Source organism: Pelophylax lessonae, assembly GCF_965119305.1.
Source record: "Pelophylax lessonae genome assembly, chromosome: 6".
In the NCBI taxonomy this organism is placed as follows: Eukaryota; Metazoa; Chordata; class Amphibia; order Anura; family Ranidae; genus Pelophylax; species Pelophylax lessonae.
In genome coordinates this window covers 298,482,276-298,497,937 of record NC_138773.1, presented here as the reverse complement: position 1 = coordinate 298,497,937, position 15,662 = coordinate 298,482,276, and the positions used below count along the sequence as shown (strand labels likewise).

The window sequence follows — 15,662 nt, the reverse complement described above, 5'->3', positions numbered from 1 at the left end:
CAGCATTTCAACGTGTTAGTTGACAATTAAACTCGGCCAATCAAGTCAATGGGACCGCACTGTGTGCTTGGCTCACAGTTGCAATACATGAGTCCTATTGTTAATTGGGTCTGAAAAATATAAACATAAAAATGCTTTCAGAGAGCAGATCGCCTCCTGAATGCCTCACAGTGACTACTTAGTTGCACTCTGAAAAGGAACCCTCCAAGGTTCGCTTTTCAGAACAAAGGCTGGTACAAACCTTGAAAGCAAACACATTGGCATCTCTCCAGATAATCTACCTTGTCATGAACACAATGAAATTAAAAGCCTTTTGCTGCCAATTTTGATTCCATCAAAGGCAGGTTATTAGGGTTGCCTACCGTCAATCCACTGTATTATGGACTAAGCTGGCTTGGATTTATCAGCATGCTATCAGCATGTTGCCTGTTTGCTCAATGATTTCCTTTACTTTCCGTAATTTGCACATAAAGATTTTCACTTTTACCGAATAAGATAATATATTTCAAGGACCCAAAAAATGTTCTTTATGATATCACTGCTAAATCAAAAGCCCACCGGGGCAATAATATGGTAATTCTATGTGGTTAAAGTAGTAATAAAGGCAAAAGAAAACATTTATTATATTGCAGTTTACCAATTCTTAGAGGTGATAGCTCCATTAGATTTTTGTTTTTTTAGGCTTCACAGCAGGTCACATGAACGGTTATAAACAATGGATCACATGGCACATATAGACTGTGATTGGCCCAGTCTGTATCATGTAATCACTGTAACCAATCACAGCTAGCAACACAATTGTATACAAATGATGGCTTTAAAGGAAACCATCCATTGTTTATAACGATCATGTGACCTGCTGTGATAGGCTACAGCGGTCACATGATACTGGCAATGGGCCAGTACAGTAATTATTCATGGGCTGTGTCTCGTGGACACAGCCAGTGACAGATCACACCACACCGCGAGCCAGGAGGACGTCATATGACGTTCAACCGGAGGTACGGTAGGCCGGCTCTGGCTTCGTCATGACATCAGCCAGTCGGCAATGGGTTAAAGTTTTGCTTTAATCTGTTTGTTGCTTAATCATGAGAGCTGTCATACCAAATCTCTGTAATCCCCACAAAATCTAAGTCCCCCTCATACATCAGCAGCTCCAGCTCTCCCATCTTGTTGGCCAGGCTTCTAGCATTGGTATACAAACCTCGTAATTTTGTCCAGTTGCATACTATATCCTCGTTTGATGTTGTTTTTAGGCTACTCTTGCGATTTTTCCCCGTATCCAACTTGGAGTTAGGAAATCTGAACAGCCTACCGCTAATGTCCCCATCTGTGCCCACTGAACCTTGCTCCCCACTGGCTAATTCTACATCTGTACTCTCCCCCCACAGGTTTCTGTGTTCATGCAGCAAGCCCATCTCCCCCCACAGTTAGAAAGCACCCCATAGGGTCACATTTAACACTTTGCTTGCCCCTGGTGTTAACCCATTCCCTGCCAGTGTCAATACAGTAATAGTGCATATTTTTAGCACTGAATACTGTAGAAAGGTCACTAGTCCCAGCAAAAGTGTCAAAAATGTCAGGTCTCTGATTTGTCCGCCCCAATGTCGCAGTCCTGCTAAAATTTGCTGATCGCCGCCATTATTCTTAAAAAAAATAAATAAATAAATAAAAATGACATAAATCTTCCCCCTAGTTTGTAGACGCAATTACTATTGTGCTATCCAATCAATATACGCTTATTGGGATATTTTTTTTTACTAAAAATATGCAGCAGAATACAAATTGGCCTAAAATGATGAAACAATTGGATTCTTTATTTTTTTTTCATTTTTTTTGGGAATGTTTGATAGCAGAAAGTAAAAAAAAAAAAAAAAAAAAAATATCTATCTATCTATCTATCTATCTATCTATCTATCTATCTATCTATCTATCTATCTATCTATCTATCTATCTATCTATCTATCTATCTATCTATCTATCTATCTATCTATCTATTTATATATATATTTATATATATATATATATATATATTGAGCAACCCTCCCCACCCCCCCACACACACCTGTACTCAATCAGTGTCCACCATCAAGTGGATATAGGAGGAGTCCCCTGTAGTGCATTTGCACATTTTTCCCAGCAAGGAGTATTATCTCCAAGGGTTAGAAAGGCTGGATTCATCTCTTTTTCATGGATAGTGTAGGACCCACTGATACTGGGATGGGGTACTTTGACGCAGTAGTGGGCTTGAGCATGATATGGCCATATGGTGGGACCAAATCCCCATTTTTATTTATGGATTGTCTTCAGATTTGGTAGTAATTTCTTTTGCATTTGCGCGCTATTCTTTTTTAAATATATATGTATTTATTTATTTTTTGTATTTTTTTTTTCAGAATTGTCGCTCTTATTTTGGTTTATTTTTGGTTCATTCTATGCATTAAGATAAAAAATCTTTCAGTGTGCAGCAGCCCCCCCCCCCCCCCATTACTCCCTAATACTTCCCTGAGCCCCATCTTAATCCAGTGATGTCCACGAATACCTCAACCATATGGGACTCTCCCTCCTGATTGGCTGAGACACAGCAGCATTGCTTTTGGCTCCCACTGCTGTCAATCAGTCAGCCAATGAAGGGAGAGACGGGACAGGACTGAACCACGTGTCTAAATGGATGGTGCCTCAATAACAAGCTGCTTGCTGTGGGGACACTCAACAAGAGGGAGGGGCCAGGAGCGCCAAAGAGGGACCCGAGAAGAGGAGGATCGGGGCTGCCCTGTGCAAAACCAATACACAGAGCAGGCAAGTAGTACATGTTTTTTTTTTTTAATAGAAAAAAAAAAACTAGACTTTACAATCACTTTAATGCATAGAATGCATTAAGATAAAACCTCTTCTGCCTATAGAATCAGTTTAACTAAAGATGCCTTTTTTGCCACCGAGTCCTGCCTACTTTCACGGCGTGGCACAGGTGTTCAGAAGCAGACGTGTGCATGATAGCAGCTCTGATTCAAGACTAAATATTCCATGTTATAGCTGTAGTATAAAGGATTTGTGTGTAAGGAAATGGCCAACCCCCACTGAAGCATCATGACCTTTTAAGGACTTGGTCAGTTTGTAATGACATTTCTAAGGTAACCAGGATATTGTGAGTTAACTTTACAGTATTAGGAAAATATGACATTTCCCCATCATACCTGTACCTCCCAGGTGCACTAAAATGCCAGGACACACACTGTGCAGATAGACGCCCCGATGTGAATGGGGCTAACTTCAGCTTGTTCAATTAAGCTTTGACGAAAAAAATCTGTTAGCTGATTGGTTTCTATGCAGTGCTGCACCAGAATTTGCACTCTGTAGTTTTACTAAATCAACTCCACTGGCTACTACTCCTGCCCTCTGTTTACAAGCTACATAGTGTTAGCATCAGCTTGTAATTTAAATCCAGCTACACCTCTAATAGAGCATTGTATTGATCAGATTTATGGTAGTTGGTGTTAAAGTCAAGTAATATACCTGCTGCCGGAACATTTTTTTTTTTGTTTATCTGTTTAATTTGAGACCTACAGAATTGGAATCAAGTTGTTCACCATGGCTTGAAATCTGTTTCATTTTCCTCTACACAGGAAATGAACACCAGCTTTGAAGAATGGGAGAAACTGATGAGATGTCCCGAATCAATGGCTTCAGATTCCACCAGTCCATTCATCCAAGTTATGGGGCTCATTACACGCATGTATAAGCAAACTGCGCTCGCTAAGGTATAAAGCTGTCACTGATGCTATTTGATTCTTAGTACTAATAATCTTGACTTGCCTAATTCCAGATGCCAATTTTCTGTAGCCAGTATTTGACTCTGGGTCATATAATGCTTTCTTGTTAGGTTATATATATATATATATATATATATATATATATATATATATATATACACATATATATATTTTTTTTACGTGTGTCTAAACCCTAACAATTAACTTTTTTTTTGCATCCTTTCTGTACTTTTAATTATACAATTTTATAAGTACTTTATTATACAGTTGTGTTCATAAGTTTACATACCCTGGCAGAATTTATGATTTCTTGGCCATTTTTCCAAGAATATGAATAACAAAAACCTTTCTTTCAGTCAACTGTGTATCAATCAACTGTGTTTACTCTTTTTAAATCATAATGACAACAGAAACTACCCAAATGACCCTGATCAAAAGTTTACACTCCCTGGTGATTTTGACCTGATAACATGCACACAAGTTGACCCAAAGGGGTTTGAATGGCTATTAAAGGTAACCATCCTCACCTGTGATCTGTTTGCTTGTAATTAGTTTGTATGTATATAAGGTCATTGAGTTTCTGGACTCCGGACAGACCCTTGCATCTTTCATCCAGTGCTGCACTGACGTTTCTAGATTGGGAGTCATGTGGAAAGCAAAAGAATTGTGATAGGATCTGCTGGAAAAGATAGCTGAAATGTATAAAACAGGAAAGGGATATAAAAAGATATCCAAGGAATTGAGAATGCCAATCAGCAGTGTTCAAACTCTAATCAAGAAGTGGGAAATGAGGGGTTCTGTTGAAACCAAAGCACGGTCAGGTAGACCAACTAAACTTTCAGCCACAACTGCCAGGTAAATTGTTCGGGATGCAAAGAAAAACCCACAAACAACTTCAGGTGAAATACAGGACTCTCTGAAAACATGTGGTGTGGCTGTTTCAAGATGCACAATAAGGAGGCACTTGAAGAAAGATGGGCTGCATGGTTGAGTCGCCAGAAGAAAGCCGTACTACACAAATGCCACAAAGTATCCCGCTGACAATACGCCAAACAGCACAGAGCCTCAAACCTTCTGCCACAAAGTCATTTGGAGTGATGAGACCAAAATTGAGCTTCTTGGCCACAACCATAAACGCTACATTTGGAGAGGAGTCAACAAGACCTATGAAGAAAGGTACACCATTCCTATTGTGAAACACGGAGGTGGATCGCTGATGTTTTGGGGATGTGTGAGCTACAAAGGCACAGGAAATTTGGTCAGAATTGATGGCAAGATGAATGCAGTATGTTATCAACTCCAACTTATCATTCCAACATTACAATGATCCTAAACACAAGGCCAGGTCGACCTGTCATTGGCTACAGCAGAATAAAGTGAAGGTTCTAGAGTGACCATCTCAGCCTCCTGACCTCAATATCATTGAGCCACTCTGGGGAGATCTCAAACTGGCAGTTCATGCAAGACAGTCCAAGAATTTACAGGAACTGGAGGCTTTTTGCCAGGAAAAATGGGCAGCTTTACCATCTGAGAAGATAAAGCGCCTCATCCACTAATACCACAAAAGGCTTCAAGCCATCATTGATGTTAAAGGGGGCAGTACAGGGTATTAAGAAGTAGGGTATGTAAACTTTTGATCAGGGTAATTTGGGTAGTTTCTGTTGTCATTATGATTTAAAAAGAGTAAACACAGTTGATTGATAATAAATGGCTTCAGCCAAACACTAACCATGAGCGAAAGAAAAGTTTTTGTGTTATCATTCATATTCTCTGAAAAATGGCAAAGAAATCATAAATTCTGCCAGGGTATGTAAACTTATGAGCACAACTTGTATTAGTGCAAAAAAATACACATTGGTCCTCTCTAAAATCCATTGCAGTCCTGTGTACTAAAGTCTAAAGCATCGTTTACACTTGTGATTGAGAGGGCAGTAAAACTCTGTCGTTCTTTTACCATCCCTTAACTGCTTCACCTTTTGCTGCTTATTTAGCGACTCGGAGTGTACACCTGCTGCAGCCACAATGCTTTGCTTCGCAGCCAGAGCAGGAATTATATTCCCTGTTGTGCTTAATTGCGCTTCAAGTGAATGGAGCCATGCTGCAACCCTACAGAACGTGCAATTGTCCAGTATTTAGGGGGTTAAAGTGATCCGAACGCAGATCTCCCTTCAAACCGCAAAGCAAGTGTAAGTGAGCCTTATTGCAAACATTGTTTTAAGTACGTTTATTAGGACTACAGAACATCTACCACCTATGATATAAAGCAGGGTTCTTCAAACTTTATAAACAAAGGACCAGTTTACTGTCCTTCAGACTTCAGGGGGGGCCGGACTGTGGCCATTGGGAGTAAAAATCGTCCTAACGTCAGTTGGAGTAAGCAGTGCATCTTTGTTATTAGAGAGAGGAATAGCGCCCCTGTTGGGGTTTTTAGTGGTTGGAATAGTGCCCCATTATTAGTTTCAGTGGGAGGACTAGTGCTCCATCATTGGTATCAGTGGGAAAAATAGTGCGCCATCGTTGGTGTGTTTGAAGGAATAGTGCCCCATTGTTGATGTCGGTGGATGGAAAAGTGCACCAAGGGCCAGATAAAGACAAGCAAAGGGCTGCAGTTTGGAGACCACTGGTATACAGGGAAAGGGGAAGCTTTCAGTAGCTTCAATGCACTTCTTGTCCTAGTGGAACAACGGTGCTCTTCCACATTTATCCCTTAGTTACAGTGTGATAAGTGTCGTCTAGGAAAGGAAGTGTGTTACTTGCAGGATCACTAGATTAAAAGAAGCCTGAAAAAAGGAAACTAATGCAATCACCAAATCTATGGACTGATTAGGTGCAATATGTGCAGTTTTTAATCTTGGATTTAGATACATTCATTTTCATGCACTCTAAAGCTGCATTTCAGTCGGATGGCATGCCAGAAATATGAATGGCAGGACCTCTGTTGCAAGACCCATGTTACAAAAAAGCCAGACGTAATCATTTTTCTATTAAACTTCAATCAAAAATGAGCATAAGCACACAGCTAATACTTGACACAGAGAAAGTTTGACTCAAGCCCTCTAGAGATCTGGCACCAATATTATTATTATAGAGGATTTATATAGCACCAACAGTTTGTGTAGCGCTTTACAATATAAGGGGAAACAATACAGCAACAATACAATTCCATACCCTGCTCCTGCAAGCTTACAATCTAATAGGGAGGGGCTGGTGGAACAAAAGGAAGTAACTAAGGGATAAATTGATGAGGGAAGTAGAAGATTTGATTGTTAGTTGAAGGCAGGATAGGCCTCGCTGAAGAGATGAATTTTCAGGGATCGCCTTACAGTGCACAGAGTAGGAAATAATTGGACAGATTGGGGTAGAGAAGTCCTGGAGAATGAGCATAGGAGGAGGAGATAAGGTAGCTAGAGAGCAGGAGGTCTTGGAAATGGCTTTGTATGGTATTGTTAGTGTTTTGAATTTTATTCGTTGGGCAATGGAAAACCAGTGGAGGGATTGGCAGAGAGGGGTGGCGGACACTGACTGGTTGGTAAGGTGAATGCGTCTGGCAGCTGCATTCATGATATACTGAAGAGGGGATAGCCTGCAGAGAGGAAGGCCAATGAGGTGGGAGTTGCAACAGTCATGGCAAGAAATAACAATGGAGTGAATTAGTTGCTTAGTGGTTTCAACGGTTAAAATGGGGATGTATTTTGGAGAGGTTACAGAGGTGAAGTCTGCAAGATTTGAACAGGGATTAGATTTGTGGCTGAAAGGACAGGTCAGAGTCCAGGATGACAACTTGCACCCTGGCATGAGGGGCAGGACTGACAGTTGTCAGGGGAGTGGGCACGGGCTGGAGGAAAAATTATGAGCTCAGTTTTAGAAAGTTTTAGTTTGGGGTAGTGGTGCGACATCCATGCTGATATGTGAATTAATAAGTTAGTAATGGGAGAGGAAACCTAAGGAGTGAAGAGTAAAACATGAGCTGCAACATGTTGTCAAAATGTATTGCATTGCTTGTTTTTTATTTATTTTTTTACCTTTTTTAAACTTCAATGTAATGTTGGAACACGCTGCACAAAAAAGCAACCATAGGACGTAAGGCCATTTGCCTTGTTCTTGCAAAGGGCAACAGTGCCCAATGCAGCCTAAAGCTTGCCATACAATTTTTTTTCAGCTCAACCTGCAGGCTAAACAAGAAAAAAATCAAAGGGATTTCTACATCTGCACTACACAGTACACTGTGGCCAAATGTTCTGCTGTGGCTATTTTATTCTGACAGCTGTCTCCACAAGCCTGGATGCAGGCTTTATTCATCCAATAATTTTCTCACAGAATCCTTTGATTTCTTAATACAGGAATGTTGGCTGGGAGGGGGCTAACTGAGCAAATTTTGGACAGTTTATCACAAACCTGCCGAAAGTCACTCAAGTTTAACCAGCTTCAGAACCAAGCCACAAGGGCAGTTCCAAATACCACTTGCTTGCAGTCAACTGAATAGCACAGAGCTACACAGGAGATTTTTAGGGACTCATCATTAGTAATTGCTGGCTCCCTATGGAATAAGTTACACAAGTAGCATATGGTAGCAGTCCAGCTCACATGATTGCACAATGCTCTGTCACATGCTGGACGCTTTAAGATGCAACAAAATGCTTCCTGTGTAGTGTTACGAGGATTGGTCATGCTCTTAACCAAGCTATGGTCTAGAACAGTGGTTCTCAATTCCGGTCCTCGGGACCCACTAACAGGCCAGATTTTAAGTATTACCTTGGGGGATGCAGACTAGAATACTGCAATCACTGAGCAGCAAATTAGATCACCTGTGATGTAATTAAGTTATCTTGCAAACCTGGCCTGTTGGTGGGTCCCGAGGACCGGAGTTGAGAACCACTGGTCTAGAAGATGTTGATCAAAGTGGAAAAAAATAGAACTGGACACATAGTTATCTCACTGGTATTGCTATCTCAAAGTATTGATTTTTATATATATGATCTGATTTCCTGGCAGGCAGCTTATACTCTCCAGAGGATCTCAATGGTCTCCTTGGCTTGTAGTACAATGTAACAAAAATGAGAAATCGAAGCGCCATACAACTGCTAAGAGTTCCAGATGCAACTTTATTCCACTAAAAATCAGGGGGGCAATCCAAAAAGTAGCCAATGTGTTTTGGGGGTCCAAGACATTCCCTTTAGCAAGGCTAGTAAAAACTTAAGGACATTTCTATATCAATTCGATATTAATAAAAGGTATTGATACTGAATTGATATTGAGATGCCCTATGATTTTTTTCTAGCCTAGATGAAGGGGGCACTCTTTGAGCCCCAGAAATGCGTTGGCTACCTTGCAAAAGAAATTAAATTTCCCTAGGAGTTTTAATGCAGCAAAGAATAGGTCAAATGAGTACAGACTATCTTGTAAAATTCCTTAATTTGTTTGTACAAAAATTAAGACCAACGTTTATTTAAAATACGAGCTCTGGTAATATGATGACCCCAGTCTAACACAGAAATTATGTTAACCATAATGCAGGCAGGTATAAATAATAATGTAAGGAATTTCCACAGGATTGGTTCCACCAACAGCATCCCAATGGGTTTCAATTCTAAAACTCGTAATCTTTCTCAGAGGGATAGGTTATAAAAAAAGAAACAGTGTTTTTCCTTTAGTAGTTCTGGCCACCCATGCCGCAGGGCTCAGTATTCAGGCTTGAGAGATCGTACATGTAGGTGCCACGGGGGGAGGCAAGGGGAAGGACACACCTTATGAGTGTGACCAGTTTGTCTTTGTCATATGAGATTCCATATTAAAGACAGAGTAAGGTTGGCTGGTCTTAAGCTGATGCCAAAAAAAAATAAAAAAAATGCTCGCCGCTAGCGGCTTCTACAAGCCCAAATAGACCACCTGTCTGCCTCTGACTTGTTGTGCATTGGGCCCGTCGGAACAAATATGGCGTTGGCTACTTTTGGCATTTTCCCCCTGACTTTAATTGGAATAAAGTTGTATCTGGAACACTTAGCACTGGCCTGATGTTTAATTTCCATTTTTGTTACATGATCTATGGCAGGGGTCTCTATACTTTCTAAGGAAAAGGCCAGTTTATTGTTATTATTATTATATAGGATCTATATAGTGCCAACAGTTGACGCAGCACGTTACAACTTGAGGGTAGACAGTACAAATGCAATACACGTTAATACAATAGGAATCAAAGGGCCTTGCTTGTTAGAGCTTACAATCCTTCAGACTTTATGGGGGCTGGAGTGAGCCCAGTGGGAGTAAACACCCGATCTTTAGGTATTACGGTGAGGAATAGTTACTGTCGTTGGGAGGAATAGTGCCTCATGTTTGTTGTCAGTGGCAGGAATAATGCCTCAGGGGCCGGATAAAGGCAAGCAAAGGGCTGCATCCATCCCCAGGGCCACACTTTGGAGACCACTGGTCTAAGATCTAGCTACAATGGGGAAAATAATTTGATCCCCTGCAGATTTTGTCATTTTACACACTTACAAAGAAATGGTCTATAGTTGTTATCATAGGTGTATTTAAAATGATTGAGACAGAATATCAACCACAAATCCAGATAAACGCATGATACAAATGTTATGTTTTGTTTAGGGAATCAAATACTTCTTTTACTTACTGAACTTCAGCTCAGTTTATGACTTAGTATTTGGTGGAGAAACCCTTGTTGGCAAGCACAGAGATAATCGGATTCTTATAGTTTGTTACCAGGTTTGCATACATCTCAGGAGGAATTTTGGTTCACCATACAGATCTTCTCTAAATCCTTAAGATTTCTTAGCTGTCACTTGCCAACTCAAAGTTTCAGCTCCCCCCATAAATTTTCAGCGGGCTTAAGGTCTGGAGACTGGCTTGGCTACTCCCAAGACCTTAATGTGCTTCTTTTTGAGCAACTCCTTTGTTGCCTTGGCGGTGTGTTTTGGGTCATTGTCATGCTGGAAGACCAATGCACGACCCATCTTCAGTGTTCTTGCTGAGGGAAGAAAGTTTTCATCCAATATTTTACAATCATGGCCCTGTCCATTGGCCCCTCAATGTGGCAAAGTAGGCCTGTACCTTGTAGCAGAGAAACCGCCCCAAAGCATAATGTTTCCACCTCCGTGCTTGACTGTAGGGATAGTGTTCTTAGGGTCATAGTCAGCATTTTTCTCGAAACACGGCAAGTCGACTTACTGCCAAAGAGCTCAATTGTGGTCTTTTTTGACGACAGCACTTTACATAACATTTAGATGTTCATTGGCAAACTGCAGACGGGCCTGTACATGTGCCCTCTTGAGGAGGGGGACCTTGTGGGCGCTGCAGGATTTCAATCCATGGTGGCATATTGTGTTTACCAATGGTTTGTTTGGTGACTGTGGTCCCAACTGCCATGATATTATTCACAAACTCCTCCTGTGTAGTTCTGGGCCAATCCCTCACTCTTTTCATGACCATCCTTACCCCATGAGGTGAAACCTTGCATGGAGTTTCAGACCGAGGGTGATTGATGGTTATTTTGTATTTCTTCCATTTGCGAATAATCCCTCCAACAGTTGTCTCCTTCTCACTAAGCTTCTTGCTGATTGTCTTGTAGCCCATTCCAGCCTTGTGCAGGTCTACAATCTTGTCTCGGATATCCTTTGACCGCTCTTTGGTCATGTCCATGAGGATGGGTTTGAATGGAAAAGAGACATTCTGTGGACAGGTGTCTTTTGTACACATAACAAGATTTCGTTAGGAGCACCTTCTTAAATTGACAGGACTTAATTGGGTACCACATGAGCACATAGGGTAGCCAGTCTGTGGGACCCAGAATTATTGTTGGTTGGTAGGGGATCAAATACTTTTTTTACTCACTGAACTGAAACTTAATTTATAACATTTGTATCCTGTTTTTTCTGGATTTTTGGTTGATATTCTGTCTCTATCATTTAAAATAAACCTATGATAACAATTTAAGACCCTTCATTTCTTTGTAAGTGGGCAAACTTACAAAATCTGCAGGGTATCAAATAATATTTTTCCCACTGTATGTTGTCCAGATGGAATGCCTATTATGAACAGAGCTGTAAATTATTTTCCAGGTAAAACAGTTTATATAAGTGCATGTAAATGCTTGAAGTGTAAAACTCGGTGGCTCGAGGAATCGTTTTGACTTTTGTTCTAGTTCAGCGATTTGTGACTTCCTAGGGCTCAGTACGCATTAAAACTTGGTGGCTCTGGGCCTTAGCTCTGCTTTTTCTCCAGGGTTACCTAAAGCACCCCTACTCGACAGCGAATCTCTACTCGTTTCCAAAAGTCCCCCTTCCCCCGGAAACCTCATCCGCGTCTCTAAAAAAACTGTTATCCGCAGAGGTAACATTTGCTGAAGACTTCAACTTTGATATCAAACTTTGAAATGGTATTTTTAACACATCCAGATAAAAATACATACGCTTGCATATGTTCTACACTTGCTCCCGTTTTTTTTCTTTTTTTTTTTTTCTCAAAACAACAGCTTTTTGCCAAGCCAGATGCTGTTTCTTGAGGCAAAAAGACCCAAACACCCACCAAAGGTTTATAACTCAAGCGTTACCATGGAAACTGAGCTGCCTCTAATAACAGCCGAGTTTTTAGATTAGCAGACAACGTTGTATCTGTGTGAGAAGATGTCACCGCATTGGCACCATGGGGACCGTACCTCTCCACATTACCTGCAGACAAATCATTCTTAACGATCACATTTACTATTAATACACTTAGCACCGGAGAACATAAGTGTAAATTGATTAGATCAGTATCTGAAGCCCGCCATTATTGGCAGCCCACGTTAATGTGACTTCACACGCACACTGTGTATTAAAATGCTGCAATTTAGGAGATAGATAGCCGCCGCGCCTCCGTTATTTCTCAGCTTCGGCGATGTTTGTATACGGCTTCGGCTATAATTGGAAAATTGAGAAGACGGGACTTATTTTTTTTATTTATTTATTTTTTTATTCTGAGTTTCTTTTAAAGGGACGCCTATTGAAATAATGAAAATATATTACATTTCAGCTGTATACAGTAGCTGTAAGCTTTTTATCTGGTTGCCTACTGTAATCAGAGGTTTATTACTATGTATATACACCGAGCAGCCATGACATTATGACCACTGACAGATAAAGTGAATAACATTGATTCTTGTTACAATAGCACCTAAAAGTGAGTGGGATAAATTGGGCAGCAAGTGAACATGTTGTCCCAGAAGTTGTTGTGTTGAAAGAAAAACCGGGCACGTGTAAGGATTTGAGCAACTTTGACAAAGTCCAAATTGTAATGGCTATACGACTAGGTCAGAGCAACTCCAAAATTGCAGCTCTTGTGGGATGTTCCCAGTCTACAGTGGTCCAAGGAAGGGAAACCAATGACAGGATCATTTGTGGCCAAGGCTCATTGATGCACATGGGGAGCGAAGGCTGGCCTGCGTGTTCCCATCCAATAGAAGAGCTACTGTAGGTCATATTGCTTATAAAGGTAATGTTGGTTCCAATAAAAAGGTATCAGAACGCACAGTGCATCACAGTTTTTTGCATATGGGGCTGTGTAGCTACAGACCTGTCAGGTTGCCCATGCTGACCCGTGTCCACAGTGAAAAGAGCCTACAGTGGGCAAGTGAGCATCAGAACTGGATTACAGAGCAAAGGAGGAAGATGGACTGGTAGGATGAATCACATTTTCTTTTACATCATGTGGATAGCTGAGTGGTGCATATGCAACACCTCCCCGGGGAAGAGATGGCACCAGGATGCACTATGGGAAGAAGGCAAGCCGGCATAGGCAGTGTGATGCTTTGGGCAATGTTTACTTGGGAAAACCTTGATCCTGGCATTCATGTAGATGGATGTTACTTTGGAGTCCATGCTTCAATAGGTCAGGGCTGTTTTGGTGGTAAAATTGGGACCTATTCAATAGGTGAGTTGTCATAATGTTATTGTTGGTTGTCGTAATGTCTTGGCTGATCAGTGTAGATCAGTGTTTCTCTACCTTTTTTCAGTTGTGGCACCCTTAACAATTCTGCACAATCTCGAGGCACCCCATTCTAAAATGTAAAAAAACCCGAAACTAATGGTTTAACATAACGCAGCAACATCCATACACATGGGCCATACAATATTAGAAATGATTTATTCCTCCACTATTGCAAACTGGTACGGACTAGTATTCTACGGTTTCTCTTCTCTGTTTCTCTTCTTCTATTTTATAATGTGATTTTTTCTAGTGCTGATGGAAAAGGGATGAAGAGGAGTAAATAAGGATGCTGTGCAAGCACCCGTCATACTCCATATCAACCAGTGATGTCACTGTTTGTCAGGGTGCCAGTGGCTTGACCCGCACAGTGCCCAGGGTTGTCAGGGAGCCAGTGGCTTGACCTGCACAGTGCCCAGGGTTGTCAGGGTGCCAGTGGCTTGACCAGCACAGTGCCAGAGTTGTAATTCTACAAAGTAAAAACCAGTGGCAATTTGTTACCAATTTGTCAAGGCACCCCTGAAGAACCCAGGAGGCACACCAGGGTGCCACAGGACCCTGGTTGAAAAAGGCTGGTGTAGATCCTAAACATGCAATAATGCACTGTAGCTCCCATCTAGTTTTTACTCCTTTACTCTCCTGGAACAGAATTGTACTTACTTGCAGGTATAAAACAGTATAGGTGGGCATGTTCAGATCCTTGTCAAAACCAATGTGAGCAAGCCAGCCTGAAGCCGTCACCTGTACTGGGCCAATCATTTGCAGCCAAAACATTCCCCACTCCACAACCACACATATACACAGCCCTTGTGCGGCTTTGAAGTGGGGAATGACTTGGCTGCATATGATTGGACCAGTACAGGGGAAAGCTTCTCGGCTAGCTCACTCATGTGGATTTGGAGTAGGATCGAACACCCCAGAGTTTATCCCTAATTGGCCATTTTACAAAGTAATTTTTGGATGTTCCCAGTCTACAGTGGTCCAAGGAAGGGAAACCAGTGACAGGATCATGGGTGGCCAAGGCTCATTGATGCACAGGGGGAGCGAAGGCTGGCCTTCTTATTCCCATCCAATAGAAGAGCTACTGTAGGTCATATTGCTGAAAAAGGTAATGCTGGCTCCAATAAAAAGGTATCAGATCACACAGTGCGACTTTGGAGTGGGGAATGACTCGGCTGCATACTATTGGACCAGTACAGGTGGCTGCATACTATTGGACCAGTACAGGTGACCGCTTCCTGGCTAGCTCACTCGTGAATTTGAAGTTGGATCCGAACACCCCCGAGTTTATCCCATGTTGGCCATTTTACAAAGCAATTTTTGATCATACTAGGCACAAACAGTCACAGACTATCATTGCTTACTATGCAAACATTTTAGGCATGTGTAAAAAAAACTTGAACACTGTGCACACATTTTTTGAAGGCGCTCGATAGGTAGGTTGTTCCAAACATATTGGAAGACTAAACACAGATCTTCTGTGCGTGTAGGCTGTCTTAAATCCTCCTCTCTTTTCCTGTCATCCCAGACAGATCCTTTTATACTGATAACAGGGTTTTTGGCGGGCCAAACCATGACTTTCAGGACTCTTTGTTCTTCTTTACACTGAAGATAGTTCTTAATGACATTGGCTGTGGGGTGGTTGTCCTGCTGCAGAATACATCTGGGGCCAATCACACTCCTTCCTGATGGTATGGCATGATGAATAAGTATCTGTATTTCTCAGCATTGAGGTACCATTGATCCTGAACAAATCTCCAGCTCCATTTGCAGAAATACAGCCCGAAACTTGCAAGGAACCTCCACCATGCTTTACGGTTGCCCGCAGACACTCATTATTGTTGCTGTCCAGTCCTTTCTGAACAAACTGCCTCCTGCTACAGCCAAATATTTCACATTTTGACTCCTCCCTCTAGAACA

General features: G+C 41.5%; 1 protein-coding gene across 1 annotated transcript in view; it reads left to right on the top strand.

The window, feature by feature from the left end:
• Window positions 1-15,662, top strand: part of ZRANB3 (zinc finger RANBP2-type containing 3) — a 463,076-nt gene that overhangs the window by 232,102 nt on the left and 215,312 nt on the right. The window contains exon 7 of the mRNA XM_082260204.1: window positions 3,624-3,758. Coding sequence (XP_082116330.1) covers window positions 3,624-3,758 — 135 coding nt within the window. The remainder of the gene's footprint in view (window positions 1-3,623; window positions 3,759-15,662) is intronic.